Source organism: Anser cygnoides, chromosome 7 (genome assembly GCF_040182565.1).
Source record: "Anser cygnoides isolate HZ-2024a breed goose chromosome 7, Taihu_goose_T2T_genome, whole genome shotgun sequence".
Lineage (NCBI taxonomy): Eukaryota > Metazoa > Chordata > Aves > Anseriformes > Anatidae > Anser > Anser cygnoides.
This window is the reverse complement of record NC_089879.1, coordinates 16,560,123-16,578,744: the sequence shown is the minus strand read 5'-3', so window position 1 is coordinate 16,578,744 and position 18,622 is coordinate 16,560,123. Positions and strand designations below refer to the sequence as shown.

Genomic DNA, 18,622 nt, shown 5'->3' with positions numbered 1-18,622 from the left:
ATGAAATAGACTTCTCATTTTGTAAATCTTTTTGAGATGATGGCTTCCTTGTACTGTATGTCTCTACTCTGTTTTGCATTATACAGTTCAGACAGTGCAGACCCTTTCATGCTGTAGTGTCTGCAATACTCCCTTTCCATTTGCTGTCTTTGCATCTTTGTAGTGTTTTTTTTAAACGTTGTGATTTTAGATTTGTGCTTAACTCGTGCTGATGGAGCTAGCAAGGTGAGTTCTTAGGTCAATGTAAGACTTTCCTTGCTATGGGACACAGGGATAATTCTACTGAACAGAGTTGTGGAAGCCCAAAGGTAACTTATCAATGTTGAACTCTTGCACAGCAGGCCAGTGAACCTCTTAAATTGTCATTTTAATAGCTCAAGGGTATAATGAATGGCCTTCTAAATCCCACTGCTGACACTTTTTTTTTCCACTTGCTTGTTTTTATGAACTGATGATCATCTTGGGTGTAACTACATTAATCCTATATTTTAGAATTGTTACAAGCATTTGTTACTGGAATCAGTTACTATAATAGAAAGTGAATACATCAGCTTTTTGAGATGCATTCAGCAACTGGACGGATGAGCAGATTTTTATCTAAAACATCACATTGAACAAAATATGACTAAACATAAATGCTGTCAGGGAGTGCTCAGACAGCCGTAATGTCTGCAGATCATTCCATACAATAGTATAAAGGGATAAAAGGTGTAAGAATAATAGCATTTTTGTAGATTCATTTTCTTTTCTTTCCTTTTTTTTTTTTTTAACACATTTTCTAATTGCTGTTGTTTTAGTGGGAAAAGGAAGGTGTTTGAAATATTTAAGTGCATTAGATTTTTATTTGCTGGTAATAAACAGTGTTCCCAGTTGGAGCACTAGGTTACAAGATTTAAGGTTTTGACTAGATGATATATTATCTTTGAATTTTAGGTAGAGAAATAACACTAGTGATCATGTAAGTAGTACACTTAGCATATTATCAAAGCCTGCGTTGGAAGAATAGGTCAGGATGCTTCAAACAGCACAATAAGTAGGTTATTGCTTAGTAAGGCTCTGCTGAGAAGATTAAAGAAATGAACAATATAATATAGAACAAGAGAGAACTATATTTAGTTTGTACCCAGCAGGGCCATATTTTGGTCTGTTCCCTGTAATTCCAAAATGTGGATTGCCCAGAGTCAGAGTCAGCGTGCCCTGGAGCTACCACCTCGAGGGGAGGGAAGGCTAAATTCCATTACTTTCTTCCTTGCAGTTTGCGATCAAATATTGAATATTTCATAACTTGATAGGGTATTCTGTTTAAGTGATTGCAATGCCAATTCGTATGCCTATAAAGCCTGAACATTTCTACCTGTAGTTTGCATGTGTACAAAAGGGGAATCTCATCTTAACTGCCAAGTAAAATAAGTTTTAAACAGAATAATATAATTAGCAGTCGTATTGGTAATTTGGTATAATGCCTGTTCTGTCTCTACCTATTTCTGTGCTTTTTGGTTCATGTAAAAAATGAAAATTGCAAACATTTCACTGAAAGATTTTGGTTTCCTTGTAGCATTTTAGAACTCAGAATTTATAAGGGAGCTAAAGCTTGCATGTAACAGTTACCTTCCTTGGTGAAAATTATTTGAGTAGGTCATGTTCTTATGGCTTTTGGATCCCATCTGAATTCTTGCATGTTAACTATGAAAGTTTATGTCATCTAGTCAAGGGGATTGACTGTTGTGAGCTAGAGGTCTGAAATATTAATGTTCAAGTGATATGGAAATGTTTCCATAGTGTATATACCATTAGATGTTGGTTTTATTTGTTTTAAACTTCCTAATTTTTCTTTAATTTTTTTTTTCAAAGAGGTTTTTTTTCCTTTTTTCAAAGGATAGAAAAATTCACCTTTTGCCCAGTGAACTCCTGGACACCTACTGAAGTAAAAAATATGCTACAGCTAGCTGGTGGTGAGAGAAGTGTATGAGAAGTTGGTGCATTTCTTCTGTGGGCGTTCTAAGAACACTAATAACCTAAGAAAACATTCCCCTTTTTGTTCCATACAAAGAACATAATAAATCCAGCGTAATTTAACAGTACCCAACATTAACCGGCGAGATCAAAAAAGAAAGGGGAATTAAAATAAAATTCCATTGAGAGTTAGTGCTAGTAGCTCTGCTGTAATGTTCTTCACTGTGGGCATAGACAAATTTACCCTATTTTTCCCTCCTACCTATATTTTATGTCTCCTTATTTGCTTTGTTTTATTTTTATAATTTTATGAAATCCAATATACGGAAAAAATTACTGAAATTTCTGGTTGTGCGAGTTCTGCCTGCATCTGTGGTGTCAGTCATGCTGGTGTTGGCAGCTTTCCAGCGCCAAGCTGCAGAGGAAGTAACACTTGCTATTTGCAGGTTTTTCGATTCTTTTGCAAAGTGATCATTTTACCTTACCACATGACCGTATTCCTCAGATTTCCTTTCTGTTGAGAGGGATACATACCTGGATATATATTAAATTCTACTTAGGGTGCAAGTGGGATTGCATCACAGAAGCTGCTAGGAGCTAGTGAATGCTCGGCAAACATTCAGAGCTTGCCGTATGCGATAGCTCGTGTGCCACCCAGGCAGATTGAGCATGTCCCAGGCCCGACTTCCATAGTACATTTCTTGCAGTTGCTGTTCTTGCTGCTTTGGATTGGGATGCTGGAGTGAGACAAACTTGTTTTCCTCCTGTTCTTAGTAATAACCCCCCTCCTGCAGGTGCTAGAACAGAGTGAACGAGCCCAGTTTAAAACAGTGCTGGCATTTTACACTGTATTTATTCAAAGCTGTGCTTCGATTGACTTCAGCTTTAGTTGGCAATGCTTAGCAATCTTGTGCAGCCAAATCCAGACTTGGCTGTGCACAGGCACAGAAGGATGAAACACAGCAGTGATGACGGTGAAGACGTTTGCCTTCATAGGAAGTTTAAGTTGTTTAAACCGTAAGAATTTTAGCCATTCCCCATCTCTTTCCTTTCCATCTCATCTCTTTCCTTTGATCTTAACACTGCTTGTAATGCCCCAAAATCCGGTGAGTACAAAGTGCTCAGACTTCTCTGAGCTCAACTGCAGTTTTGGTGTGCTCCTAGAAGCAGTGAACAGTTCGGAGTGGAGGCCATCTTGTTGCTCAGCACAGTTGGGCTGGGTTGTGCCACGTGCTGGTGCAGGCAGCTGGAAAATCTAGGGCAGCAGGAAAATGTAGAACCCAGAAATCATCTACTGAAACTGAGGCATTGTTCAGAACATAGAAAGCCTAATAAAAAGTTGGTTAGTAGATGGGCTGAAATACAGAAACACAAGGAAGAGCATAGGTACTTGAGGTTTTGCTGCTTGCCTACTACAACCTGGGCAGACTGGGTGCATCTCATGGCTAAATGCGTATTTTATGTTACAAATGACGCTGCTGATGTGGATTCAACATGTGCATAAATACTTGTTTAAGGATTTTGAGTATGAATGGTAGCTAGGCTTGGGCAACATGTGTCAGATTCCTGACATGCCTTCTCGGGGTAAGACTTTCCACTTTGTGACTGTAGTCTAATCAATTCAGGGTCAAGTGTCTCCGCTGCTATAATGCTTTGCAAGGACAGAGGAAAAAAGATACGGCTTCAGTTTCAGGAGCAAAAGTGTATATTCTCTGTGGTTCTGCATTGGGATATGTTGGTCATTTCCTTTTTCAGCTCATTAGTTCCAATTACTTTGGGCTACCTGTTCAGGATGAAAGAGGTAGTGAGGAAGCCAGGCTGTATTAGGGTCTATTTCATGTTGTCCCATGTCCCCCCACCCCAAACACACGTATCAGCTCTTAAAGTGATGTCAGGGTTTTGCTTAATTCAAGACATGATCTTGCCGTGTTAGCTCATGCTGCCAAGATGGAGTCTGTTACTTTGTGCTCTCCCTCAAGAGTTTTATCTTTGTATTATTGTTACTCCACCTTTTGAAGATCTCCTATGCTTTGCATTTATTTGATGCAATTTATTATCCATTTATCTTTGAGACCTGTAAGGTGGAATCTTCTGCTGTGCTGGAGATGCAGCTTTTTGGAATGCAAGCAGCCGCAGCAGCACCGTGAGAAATACCCCTCGCAGTCTGCGGTTTTCAGCTGCCTGGCGCCCAATGAAGTCTTAAGTGGTCCTAACATGTTTGGTAAAACAACGATGATTATTACTGTTTATGTGAAGAACTCCAAAACTGATTTGGATAAATTAAGATGAGGAAAATTCTTTGAAAGCATCTGTATTGTAAGCATGTGCTCATGGACCATCATTTCAAGATTGTTTATAACTATCACGGATGTACTCACAGTCCATGTTGTGGTCAGATGTTCTTTTCTCATCCTTTACCTTTCCCCCTTCACCAGTAAAGGCATGGTTTGTGTGTCTACTGATAAGGGACTGAAGTTGTGCTGGGCATGCTTTGCCCTTACATGCCTGTGCTCTGAGTGGAAAGGCAACAAAACAAAGTGCACTCCATTACAGGGTATGACAAAGGGGAAAGGTTCTTTTGATTTCAAATAATAGGATATACATACATGTAAATTACATCTTTCAGAGAACTTCAGGTATTGCTAAGTCATCTTTGTTTCATAATTCAGGTATCCCTTAACTTTAAAGAATATCTTTTTCCCTTCTGGAATTTGCTGACACACAGGTTACGCCTCAGCCATCTCCTGCAGTAAGCAACACAGGCGTCAGTCCTAGAGATAAACACCTCTTCAAAGCACAGTTTTGATTCATTCCTAGATGAGGTTCATTATGCTTATTGGATGGAGTCTGGAGACCTCTGAAAAATTATTATGGTTGTGTAATTAAAGGTTAGTATAGTGCATATGCAGAAGAGTGTAAAAGGCAGGTAAAACAGATTATTGTAACATCTTGTTTTATTTTACTGTCACAACGCTGCAGATATTTTTTAGGAAAGTTACTATTTGTTTTTTAATTAATAAAGAGACAGCTTGTACACACTGTGTGGTTTGACATTTTCAATGAATGGTAGGATATTTAAAGGTGGAAAGCTGAGACCAGACTTCAGATCTCTCTTTTATCTATGATTTAGTTCCTTGTTTAGATGTTTGTCATGTTTAGGTCCCAGCAGATTTTCCAGACTTGCAGGATTTTCAAACTGCTTTTGCAAATTTTTTTAGTCTGCTTTATCATTCTGTAGTTTATATTTTGATTTCTGACTGTGGTTCTAGTCCCAGAACCTCCTTGCAACATTTTCATGTGCTGCTGGGAACCTTTGTGAATTGTTTCCATTGTTGGGATTGCTTGGCAGCAGATCGGTAGTCTGATGAAACAATGCAAAAGGCAAAACTGGGAGATAGAACAGTATCAGTTCACCAAACCAGGAGAACCTGTTCATGCTGAGAAATAAGGAAACGTGTGTGTGTGTGCAGGAGCACCAGGCTTTTTGTAAGAAATTACTGAATTTAGAAAATAATCTTCAAATGGGCTGATTACAAATGAGTTGCTACTGAAGTGAAATTTCTAATGAAATGAAAGCTTCTGAGAGTAATGGTAGTAGTTTTTTCACTTATGAGCTAGATTGTTCACTCTCATTTGTTTATCACCAACTCTACAAAATCTACAGCAAGTATGCAGTGTACTTCTGTACGCACTACAACATACTCGTAAAAATTGGTTGTCTGCATTTCCTTGATTTAACTTGATGAAGGGCCTCGGTAAGCGTTTTGATTAAATTGATCTTCCTCTGTCCAATGTAGATTTAATTTCATCTTGAAAATATATAACAGGTTTGTATTCCCCTTAAGGTTAGAAGGATCTTTCATCCTAACAGATCTGCCCTGGCTTAGCCAGCTAAACTCTCTGGTAGTACAGTTGTGTAGTAAAGCAAATCAGGGCACTGATCTGACTGAAAAATGCTTCCTTACCCTTCTTCAGGATATAAGCTATATAGTTGCTTTTGGATTTTCTCTTCTAAAAGATGCCATAGTTCAGTTTTGCAACACTTGAGCTCCTGACCTAATCACAGTACAGAATAAGATACTTAAAAGAAACAAATATAAAAAATTACTGAAATTCTTACTTTGAGCGGAATATCAAGTTATTAATATATTACAGGAATGGTTTTTTTTTTTCACTTAAGTGATACTTTTCAATCTGGCTTTGTTTCTTTCAAGAATATGAAATGAAACAAACTTTTCTAACCTACTGCATGTTGCCAAACATTGGGTTGAAGTATTGTGTTAGATAAAAACAGAGAAAACAAAACAAAAACACCTGTTTTTTTTTTTTTCCAATATCTATTTTAGATTTCCTGGGCATAAATTTTATTTCATATACAATGTGTTTACATGCATATATTTGATCCATTTGTGTAGGTGAACAAGTGCATTTTTTTATGTAGCCTGCAAATGTTGGCATTTGTACGGCAGCTGCAGAAGACCTATGAATACTGCTGCTCCTGGTCTAAGGATTTTGAATTTTATAATTTTAAGCAAGAAGGTTATCTTCTAACCAGCATATGGAAAACATTGTTGCAGGAATTTAGAGGGCATAAACCTGATGCTGAAGGTTTCAGTTTGCAGAGCTGAGATTCTATTAATTTTAGCATAATACAGAGAACAAAGAAAAAACTTATCTTGTACATACTTACGGTTTACTTTTTAATGATAATGAGGAGAATAAGAAAATTAATGTCTTTTTTTAAAAGCGGACTCCAACAAAGGGACCATTTTGTTATGCTGTCACATTGCACACAGCACTCCAGATATGAGAGATCAGTGAATCTTTGGTTCACACTGTAACATCGTTCATGAACTTTGGAAGTGGTTATTTTAATAGGCGTGTTAAAAGTGTTGTGTTTTTTATTTTATTTTTTCATTCTAATTACGTAAGAACAGAAGATGAACTGCAGCAAGGTAACGATGAGACTTGCAAACAATACAAACAAACCTTTAGTCGGGTTTTTGAGCACCCTCTTCTGAAAGTGTTGCATATCCTGTTTTGTGATTTCTTTTGTCTTGCTTCTACCATACTTTCCTTAAAACTGTGAGATTCATGGTAGACATTTGAAAAATTACTTGGTACTTTCTGTGATAAATGTTCCTGCTGGTTTGTTGAGCATTGCTTGCTTCTGCTTTGTGTTATGGTAGCACTGTGACAACACAAGGCAGTAGATGAAGCTGTAAAACAAAAATCTCTGAACTCTGAAACAATTTCATTTCTCCAGTGTACCAATTAATATTGCTGTATTTCTAACTTATTTGAATGTTAATGTTTCCAGTTATCTATTGTTTGTATGTATATTTTCAGAAGTGTTGAAAAACGTCAGTGTCTGGCTGTTATGGTGATAGCAACAGTTATAAAACACAGGGTATTATTTAAACAATTATAGGTTTCTGTTTACTTATCTCTTTTGTAACATAAAAAGTTCTATCAAGAAGAAAAGTAGAATTGCATTATTTTGGAGTTTTGGAAAATAAGAAATGAGCCTGTGTTAGAAAATGATTATTCTAAAACAGTTTTTCTTTCCTTTTTTTCTCTTTTCTTTTAGGACCGGAATAGGCCCTATGACACTTTTAACTTGCACTCTTTGGAAAATTCCTTAATGGATATGATAAGGACTGATCATGAGCCTCTGAAAGGTAAACACTACCCTCCCAGTGGCCCACCAATGAGTTTCGCTGATATAATGTGGAGGAATCATTTTACAGGTTAGGAATATTCATATGTCGATGCTTGCTTGGTTTTTAAACAAAAATCAGCTTTTCAGTATTGCTATGAATTTTTTGCTAATGAATGAGTTGTCAGTTATGCAAAACTTCTGTTTTCCCATCTTAAGCTAATCACCTCTATTGTTAGAAGATGAAATATGTACACGCTTGGTATATGTGCACAATCATAATATTATCTAAAAACTAGTGATTCTGAAACTTTTTTGCACTGTTCAATTCAGAAAATGTGCAGTGCAACTGGAGTCCAATTGTTATGTTGAAAGTCTTGTTCAAAGTTAATATTACTTGTGTTTATGGATCATCAGCTAATACACAAGGTTCTAAAAGTGCCACAGTATCAAACTTACTCTCTACAGTTGTTTAAGGTTTGTTTTTAAATGTGTTTCTTGATTTGGATTTCATGTTTTTAATGGGAGCCAACAACTATTAGGTGTTAAGTGCTAGGAAAGTTGGACTATTTACGCTACTGAACTGTATTTGTTCTACCAGGTGCAGCATTGGAGATTAAACTATTTTTAATACTAATGATATGGAGTAGTGAAAGGTTGTGGAAGCTTTTCAATGAATAACTAATCCTAATCGACTATCACTGTCCTCTGTCTTAATCTTTCTTTGGTTAAGTTTCAAAATAGGTACACATTCTTGCTCACTAGCTGTTATTTTTATTTTTATTTTTTACTTTGAAGACTGAAGCTAACAGTAAGCCATATGCAAGGGAAGCATTGAGCTAAAAATTATTCCCAAACCCTAAGAAATCAGGACACTGGAACCTATAGAGAAGAAATTGTTTTGTATGGCTCTTCTGATGCAACTACATATATACATACTTTTCTGATGTGACAGTTACCTCATTTGTTTCCCTTCCCGTTTAATAGTATCTGTGGAAAAATATTTCTTCTTGGTCATGTGCCTCTTTCATCATCTTTCTGGGTACAGAGATTTTACAATAATTCCAAGTTCAGTTCTGTACTCTTAGCTCTTTTAACCTGGGCTTTCCAAATTATCCTAACATTTCCTGTGCTATACTTCTGTGTATTTAACCATTTTTCACCTGTTTAAAATAGCAAGAGACACTGTCACGTCTCTAGTCTGATCATAGTCCTACAACATAAATGTTAACCTGAAACTTATAAAGGCCTAGCTCCACAAAACTGAGATTTCTGCTGCATATTAAATATACATTTAATATGAATGGTATTTTCTATGTCCATTTAAACAAAAAAGTAAAAACAAAACAAACCACAACAACAAATTACTACTAGGCAGATTTAGGTGTTCATTGTGCCCTATTAACTTGATTATATCCTAGTTAAACCTCTGTGTTTTTTAATTTGGTACATATTTAAATATACAAATTGAGACTCACTTTTTTAAAGATTGAATTTTCATATGAACCTGAGAATGAAAAAAATGAGGAAGATTGGATTAGAAATTGTATTACTCTAGAAGAAAGACCTTAAAATCACACAAGCAATTTTGCTTATACTTTTATTAATGTCCCTTAACAACAGTTTTTAAAAGGTTTTAGATTATATTAGCCCATAAAATAATAATGGGTACACATACTTAATTCTGTTGTATCCTTGGCGCGTTCTGTCATAAGGTTTCCAATACTCAGCTGAGATAGCCCTCGAAGTGTTGCAGGTGGCACGTGCAGCAGCGCCATAACACCATGTAATGTTGGTGTTTTGTAGATACCTCAAAGCCTGGGGTAACATGAGATTAATGGCTTTATTAAATATCTCCTTGCTTTCCAAGCAAAGTATCTTTTTCAAAACAATAACCTCATGGAGGTGAAAATATTATGGTGATTATCAATTTGTGTAGGAGACTGACCAGTTTAAGGAGATATTTGAAAGCAGTAGGAACTGTTTTCCTTCTGCTCAAAGCATCAAACCGAGGAGCTGGGTATTAACTGTAAAGTTGGAGTTGATCTGTTCCATTTGCCAGTAGGACTGCTAGTTTTACAAATGTTTCTGTCACTCACTGAATGTGCTCTTTCTAACTATTGTATTTTCTCAGTGCTTCTCCCCTTCTTTGGCCTTTCTGCTTTGCTACTTAGCTTGCTTCCAGCTCCCAGACCAGTAACTTCTGGAGAATTCTTGTTTACTATTAGTTTTCTCTCTCTCCATCTCTGCCCAGCTGTTGTTTTTCCATTGGTGTAGTTAATTCCTCCCTTGCTTTCTTTTCCTCCTCCCTCCAAGTACAGGGCTGACTTTGCTAACCTCCAGCCTTGCCTGACCTGGCGTGCCCTTTCCTCCACTCCAGTTTTCACAGTAGGCAGTGTGATTGGCGATATTCGTGGGAGTGGCTGTCCCAGGACATGGTTCTCCCCTCCTAGAATTGCTGTTTTCCTCTGACTTAAATAGATCTACAGTACTATTTTAACTGAATCCTTTTTGTCAATAAATAAATCTGCAAACTTTGATCCACTTCTTAAATCATTCTCCTGTCGCATTTTCATTGGTGCCTTTTTGGTTAAAATTGATTGACGCTTCTCCTGTACCTCCGAGTTTCTCCTTTTCCCATGCTACAGATACGGGAGCTTTTCAGCTGCCATCCCTCCGATTTCACTTCACCTTGGCTTATAAACTCACTTGTTTCTTATTTATCCCACTCTCCTCTGGCTCTGCCCCTTACAGTATCTGCACATTTCAGTTTGTAATCACCTTGAGAAAATAAGTGATCAACTCTACTTGGTTTTGCTTGTTTCTCCAGCCATTACCACATGTTCATTTGTTTTCATCTGTAAGCTTTCCGAGTATACTATTTGTACACTTCAGATGGATTTTTCAGTTTCTCATAGATATTCCTCTGTGAATGCTTCTTGTGCTAAATTAAAACTCTTAGTTCTAGAATCTTATTATCTTAAGCAACCCTGAGCTGCTACTTCTTCACTTTACCTCCTCTTTCTTTCATAGTAAATTGGGTGTGTTTTTCCCTTTTAAATCTTCCCTTCCTCTAGCATCTGTGACTGTCCTTTCTTAGTTTTTTGCTTAGTTTTCTTTTGTAGGTCAGAAGTAAAACCACCAAACACATACACATCAGTTTAAAAAATGAGGTAAACAAGCCTTGTTTTCTCAATTTTAGCTAACAATGCCTACAAGTCAGTTGGCCTTATTAGCTTTAATATTTACTTTCAAAATGTTTAAATGGAAGGGGTGAAAAGATGAGTACCGAAGACTCTGACTTTGAAAACACAAAGATTTCAATATTCTAGCAAAAGCTGTACATGTCTTAGAACATGCAATGCACGTTACAAAACCAGCGCAGCTATTTCAGGATTATTTCAGCTTGCCACCGGCAACAAAGTCTTTAGTAAATACCTATTTTTAGAAGTACTCTGTATATTATTTGTTCATCAGTGAAATATTGCGTGTGATTTATCCGAATTTTGTAACGTTGCTTGACGCATAGCCCCTCTTGTCATATGCAGCCCCTCACATCTTAACAGGTCCTTAAGACAAAAAATAATTGTTATAGAGCATGGGATCTCGATTCGAGTGTGAATGGAAGGGTTAACTGTAAAAGATTCTGACATAAGGAGCAAACTGTAATGCTGCTGCTTTCTTCTCATTGCGGTCAGTTCCTTGTGCTCTGCTCTGTTCAGTGTGGGTAAGGGAGAAGTTCAGGAGTGTGAAAGGAAGTCTGTCTTGTTTATGGTAGTTGAAGCTTCATGCCTTCTCTGAATCTGATGTATGATCAGACAAAGTGACTTGTAAAAATCAAGTTTATTCCAAGGTCACTGAAGCAGGTAACTTTTTTTTTTTTTAAAGCATGATCCACTTGGCTTTGAGAGGGCATGTGATTTAGTGGCTTTTTTGGTGTTGTTTCAAGTGTGGAACAAGAGAAATATGGAAGGATTTTAGTGCAGCAGAAACAAAATGATCCTCGGTCTGACAATATTGAATTACTTGTATTGACAGAGTACGGACTCAGTCTGATTGGCAGGCTTGCTTGGTCCTCTCTAGCTAGGGTCACTTAGCTCTCTTTGGGTGTTTCATGCTGTAAGAGAGATTTGATATCTAACTTGGAGGATTCTGGACTTAGATAAATTAGGAGCTTATCCTTCTATGTTGCAATTTATCTTGAGCCCAGTCTTGGCAGGTTTTCAGTGTCAGCTCTTACTGTTTTTCTGTCTGAAACTGATTCTCCCCCCCCGCCTCAGCTTTTTCTGCCAGATAGAAATACCCTGCTCTGTTTCTCTCCTGTCCTCGTAGTCTGGGAGCTGTATGAAGGCTGTGAACTCTTTAAAAGGAAGTCTCATCCAAGACAGTTGGGCAGATTTCCTTACCTGCTTTCTTTGCTGTCAAGACAAGTTTCAACATTTTCTTTTTCCCTCTTTCAGTCAATACAAAAAAATCATTTTCTCCACTAAAAAAAAAAAAGAGGGGGAAAAAAGAGGAAAAAAGTACAGCAAGGAAAGCTATATGTTTCTTCTAGTTAAAGATGAATTACTGTATATGGCCAAGTGCATCTGGTTGTTTTGTGTCAATCATAAACCAGCCTACATGGCAGAAGTGTGCAAGATTTCTCTACGATACTTTTCCTGAACTGCACATCTTATTTATTTTCTGAGCTGGAAATAAAATATACTATACACCACCGAAACATGGAGGAGAGATTTGTTTAGGAAGGATATATTTGCAATACTGTTGGTATGTATGTCCTACATACCAACTGTAAGGGCAAAACTGAATTATCAGAATAACTATGGGTAGCTGCTGCTTATTACTGACTAAAACATCTCTTTCCTACATCAAAGTCTCTCATGTCTATGGTGTAATATATCACTGTTGCAACGTGTTTATCTGTGTCAAACTATTGCATTGCAACACAAACAGAGGCATTCTGATCTATAAAAAATATTTTGATCAGTAGTAACTAGCAGCTGCCTTTGTTCTATTTTTAATTAAATAAAATATTTCAGCTGTGTTAGATCATATGCTATGCACATGTGCTACTGACAGGTCATGAAACTGAGTCAAAATATGAAATTGAGGAGGGAAGTCATAGCCCTCTGAAATATGTGTTTTTTAAATTTACTGTCATGGTGGATAACTGTAATTTTTGGTTTTTATTCCAAGTAAGACTGAAAACAAACTTTGTAATGTGCAAATCCCCAAGTAAGCAAGAATTCTGAGGTTTTTATAGTATTGGTGTGGCATATCTTCAAGTATGAGTATTTGGAGACAACAAGTACAAGCAGAACTTTCAGAGTAGGCTATGTTAGAATTAATTTTACTGGATATCAAACTGCAGAAGGATACATAACAAAATATGTGCTAATTATGTGATACTATTTCAGTAGAATGAACACACTTGGTTATGTTAGCATTTGTTTTTCTGAGATTGTCTGAGACTTTAACTGCAAATTTAAAGTTCAGAGGTAGAAACAGCATCTGTGGTAAGACATTTCATCTTGATTTTCAATAGTTAATTTGAATGCTACCCGTACATTTGCACAATAGAAAACTGAAGTTGTTGGGGTTGCTACATGCTAATTATTGTAAAGACTGCATCAGGTCATGTGAAAACTAAGTCAAATTAAAGATTTCATGTTTATGTTTAACTTGGCTAACTTGTTTGTGAAGTTTGCCAAAGTGTTTGAAGATTATGTGAGTTAGAGAATATGGTATTACATATAGAATGGACCTTTGCTTTCCATCTTGATCTTCAGTTAACTTTAGTGCATGCCACCGGATTTTGTTCTGCTCTAATTGTTCATAAGCTTTTTGTAAGCAAAGCAGTAAGTTTGCCATATGACCTGAGAAAAGTGAAGGTGAATGATCACATTTGTTTGCAATCGGCAGCTGAACACAAAGGTCATGCAAATAGAACAAGTGCAATCATCTCAGCCCTACAAATGGGCATGCCACCCAGTCAGAGCTTTTTGCAATACTTTTGTTAGAAAAAGTGCATTGTAACAGCCTTTCTTAAAATCCTGATGCTCATCAGACACCTTTTGGTAAATGAACATGAAAACCAGAATGAGCAGACAGATGTTTGCACATCTATTTATGTGTAAAATTAGGCCACCCAAGCTAATCCTTTTAAAGGAAACATACAGTGTTTCCTTTGGATTTTAATCACTCCTTATTCAAAAAAATCCTCTTTAATGTTTGTTTCAGGACAGAATATGACCATTAAAGACCTCATATTTCTTAAACTTAAGAAGTGCTTACCTCAATGATTCTGTAGTATGACCGTGCTTCTTAATTTGCTGCTAGCATCCAGCATGTCCTTGTCTTTGACCTACTGAATCTGTTTTCAGCAGGACCGGGGCTGCTTCTTCCTTTCCCCCTTTGTTTTCTTAATGGAGCTGGGGATACAGATGCATGGTTTTTTTTCTCCTTCTCTTTATTTCTTTATTTCCATTTTTATATTGTACTATTGAGACCTGTCCTTACTGTCCTTTTTTTTTTTTTTTCTCTCCTCACTTCTCTACTCTTTTGAAGGTTTTATATATTTTCATACTGGCTGGTGATGGAAAAATCTGCTTTTTTAGGGGCTGATTTTATTCCCCACAGGGCTCCCCAGTAAGAATACCAATTTTCACATCCAGTTCTAGAGCTGCATGTAGAATGGGTATATTTGTGTACTCATCCTTGTCTGCTCCTCATAGCCAGATTTCCTTTTTTGTTCATTAGGTCTTGCTTTTAAGGTACTAATGTTTTGAAAATATAACTGTTTTCAGGCTAAAAATGTTTGCACCACTGAAATGTGAGACCTTTGTGTTTTATTCAAGCAATCCAATTGGCTTTAGAAGAATGCATTCCATTGTAATGTGTATGGTGTTTTATTTTATAGGTTGCTTTCTCTGCTGATGGCATATACTTGTGTAGTCAGTGGTGGGAAGAAGTTAGTATCAGCAGGCTTTGTTACTGATATTCATAGCTGCTAATTGCACACTTCTGTTCCCATTGCCACACTAACTATTTGCACAGTAATAATATATACTGTGAGAACACAGTAATGGATCTCCGTTTTTTTTTTTGTTCTGGCAAACAGTAGTATTTTGTTCTGCTGAGTATGTTAATGTGCAAAAGATATCTGGTTCCCAAATAGGTGCCTAAATTATAGGTGTGAAGAAATTGTAGATAAACTTTAAAAAAAAAAAAAAAACAACAACACAACCAACCAAACAGATGAAACCCTGAAAGTTCTTCATGGAGTTATCTTTTACTTTTATAATTCTCTGTACAGACCTTGGCTTACATAGGTGTTGCTTTTAAAATTGGTTTGGGCACATTTGTTGAGTTAGTATAGTATCAGTGTCGGGTGTCTGTATTGGGGGTGGGGTGGGAAGAGAGAATGGCCTAAGGTTTATTCAGATAAAAATGATTTAAACTCTTACATGCATGCACACATTTCACACTTTTTGGCCATGTTGAGCCAGGGGTACGTGTGCTTGCTGTAAATTATTTGGACCCATATGCATTCAGGGGTCTACTCTTGTTTCAGATGTTTGAGGTAGTATTGGTCCTGGTTTGATTTTTGCACATCTGTGTCCAAACTTTGCTCTGTCTGACTTGCTACCTGTCCATCCAAATAATCATTGCAGTACGGAACGCCTTTTGTTGGCACCAGCTTCAAAATCATATGATAGAAGAGATAATCATCAAGGAGGTATTATTATTAAGGAACTAGAGCAGACCTAGTCCTGTTGACAGCTTCATTTGACCTTGCTACTGGAGTCTTCAGTCAAAACTTGTGACTCATATCAACAACAATCTTAAGAATTGAGAGGAAGTTCTCCTTCCCAGTGAGTTCAGGATCAGTTAAAAGCAGGCTGCCTTGGCTATTTCATAGCAGATATCATGCCAAATTGCAGCTACTGGATTGGTGTAAGTGGTCAATCTTAGTGAATGCCAGGAGGTGTAACAGTGCAACAAGTCTTATTTGATATATAACCAGCTGTAAACATTACTTCTTGGAATGTCAACTCTAATATCAAAATGATGAAAATAGATAACTGTAAACTTAAAAATCTTTCACTGGGTGAAGTTCATATCCAGAATCTGATTAGGGTTTCACAAATTCAAAAAAACATAATGTACTTAGGAAGAAAAAATAAATACAATTCAGAAATCTCCTAAAGCAAAAATGTTACTTGCAGATCTGGAACTGGTTAATCACTGGTGTTTGTTTCAGCCACAGGAAAATAATAGTAACACAGGCACATATGCACAATGATGAAATCAAAGATCAGTTTTACATGTAGTTGTGAACAGATTGTGCTCATAAGAATGTCTGCTAAAAGTAATGTGTTTTAGAGTTGAGAGTAAGGGAACTGTTATAGGCAAATGTGGCACTGGATGTTGCCAAAAATCCTGTAATAGTGGTAAAACCATTCCTGATATTCATGTTTATTATATCTGGAACAACATTCTTTCTTAAAACTGTTAACTCAAACTTATCTAGACAACTCTACAAAATTGGATTATGTGTTGATGAAATGTATACTTCCTTAAGTTGCTAGAAAGATTTCTGAATTGTTTCAAAATCATGATATTTTTCTACAAAGAATGGGAGTATTTTAGGATTAGATAAGTTAGATTTAGATTGTTCTGGTGACACAGCACTATTTGAACCCCTACGCAAGCAAATATCAAGATACTACGTAGAGAAGAGTGGTGGAGGAACAAATTAACTAAGGATTCTGAAACTCCTAGCTCAAGTACTTAGGTCTGAGTAGACAAAGGCAGACAAAATATGACTGTGGATCTTTTGCAATGACCTTAATTAGGAGTATTTAAAAAGAAATTATTTGGATGAATTGGGAGGCAAGAAACATATTCACCAGCTTAAACATTAACTTATTAAGAATTAAATTCATCTTCAGTGAAAGCATTTCCACCTGACTGAAGTGATAATTATAAATTGACCAGAAGTGTAGACAGGGCTCTGAAATGCCTTTGAAAACTAATGCATTAAGAAAATAAGATACTGAATTTAAGTATTTAACATGAATTCATTTCATTTAGCAAAGATAACATCCTCTTATTTCCAGTGTAATACAGAAGAGAAGATGCACATGCTTGATGTACTCCAAGAAGGAATCGGGCGCTCTGCCATAATAAGCATATTGGACATGCAGCAGAGAACTTAGGAAGTCCAGCCAGAAAAGTCTCTCCAAATGCTGTTAGGAGAGAGAATTTAAGGAATTTATTGACATAAGAAGACACGCAAAAGACTATCCTGGGCTATACAAGAATGGTTAAAACCTTGTTTATGCTCTGAAATGTTTAAAAAGCAAGAAGTATACAACTGGATTCTTTTTATTATTATTATTTTTTATTTAGGAAAGAAAAGGACTTATGTAAGTGTGATTATTGTTGCAGTCTAACTGCAGTCCTAGAAAGTGTGTGTTATGAAAGTATGTAATTGAAGATATATTCAGTAGATAGCTATGAAACCAAGACAGGCAAACTGAAAACGGCAGATGTATGCTGAGTACAAGTACTGGGGATGTTGCTACAGAAAGGGTTCCTATTTATGACTTCAGTGAACTGCTGGAGTATGTAACTTCTGTGCTGTAACCTCTCTGCATTCTGCCTCCTGTGCTTCAGATTCTTGAAGAGTGGAAATTTTATCTAGAGAGTTCATATTAAAAGCGTATTTGGAAATGTGTGCTTGTGGACTTTGTAAAAGTCCAGGTAGCGTACTTGTGCTTTCCCTAACGAGGATTGTTTTCTGGTAGTCATTTCTGTGTTTAACCCAAATACTTCCTTGGGAGTGCATGTTCCTAATTGCATTTCACAGTTTTATTGCACCTTTTGTGCTTCATTCGTGTTCCTTAAATAATTATGCAGCTTTGTAATCTGCACATGGCTTCTTTTTTTTTTTCTTTCAATAGAATTTGTTTCAAACAGCAAGATATTCAGAAGATGTAGCTAATATTGAACGGCTATACAATTTGAGTGACTATTTGTTTTATTTATGGTGCATTACCAGTCCATTTTTGAATGCTTTTAATACAAGTGTGCTTTGCCAGTGTCCCATTAATCTGTCTCCATAGAATCGCACTAGGGGTCCTCTGAAGGTGCACAGAATTATCCCCACTACTGCTTAGCTCAGTATGCGACCATGTCCTTCTGCCTGTGCTGTTCTGTATTTTCTGCTCCTCTTAAAAGATAGCTGACAAGAACAGTTTAAAAATAGCAGGCCAAGGGCAGGTGACAAAATGTCATGCAAGCAGCACCTGGTCCAGTGACTGCCTGGAGGGAAGAAAAAACCCAGCCCAGATGTCACAGATACGGTTCTATTTCTGAAGCTGGTCAAACTGCAGAATTTCAGCTTTAGCAAAGGAAGAGGGAGAGCACATCCGAGCATTATGCATTCAAATGTTACTCTATTTTCTTTCATAGCAGTCCCCTTTATTCCATTACAGGTATTAATTTACAAGTGTAGATTATATACACCTTTTGTCCTAATAATAAAAAGTACCTGTAACCTCATGCTCATGAAATAAGCAGTTAAGCAAAGGGAATTACTGCGAGTTTGGCAAGATTTCTGAAATATTTTAGCACAAGCTTATACTAACAGAAATAATACAACCTTAATGTTTCTGCGCTGACAGATTAATGTGAAAATATATCGTGAACTATAGGAGATTAGGTCTATAATGAGGAAATCTGAAGTAGTTAATGAAGATCTCTTTAAGAAGCTTTGCTCAGGAAGCTGGAAAGTAAATCGGAAATTTTGTTTGCCTTCCTTCTCGCCCCCCTCCGTTCTGCAGGTGCCATTTCCATCTCTATACTCTTACTTGGGGGGGGGGAGGGATTTTTTTCTATAAGAAAAGAAAATTGCTACGTAAAGAAAATCTATTTGCTTTTCTTAAGCTGCTTGTGACTCTCGTTTCAGAAGTGTGCTGAAACTGTTACATCTGTTCAGAA

At 36.8% G+C, this 18,622-nt stretch overlaps 1 protein-coding gene across 12 annotated transcripts in view; it reads left to right on the top strand.

The window, feature by feature from the left end:
• CPEB3 (cytoplasmic polyadenylation element binding protein 3) overlaps window positions 1-18,622 on the top strand; it is a 94,077-nt gene that overhangs the window by 22,208 nt on the left and 53,247 nt on the right. For 9 of the 12 annotated variants that reach the window (XM_048069222.2, XM_048069225.2, XM_048069223.2 and 6 more), the window contains exon 3: window positions 7,544-7,703. In XM_048069222.2, the coding sequence (XP_047925179.1) occupies window positions 7,544-7,703 (160 nt within the window). The remainder of the gene's footprint in view (window positions 1-7,543; window positions 7,704-18,622) is intronic. The other 3 variants (XM_013187455.3, XM_048069217.2, XM_048069218.2) reach the window with 1 other exon arrangement.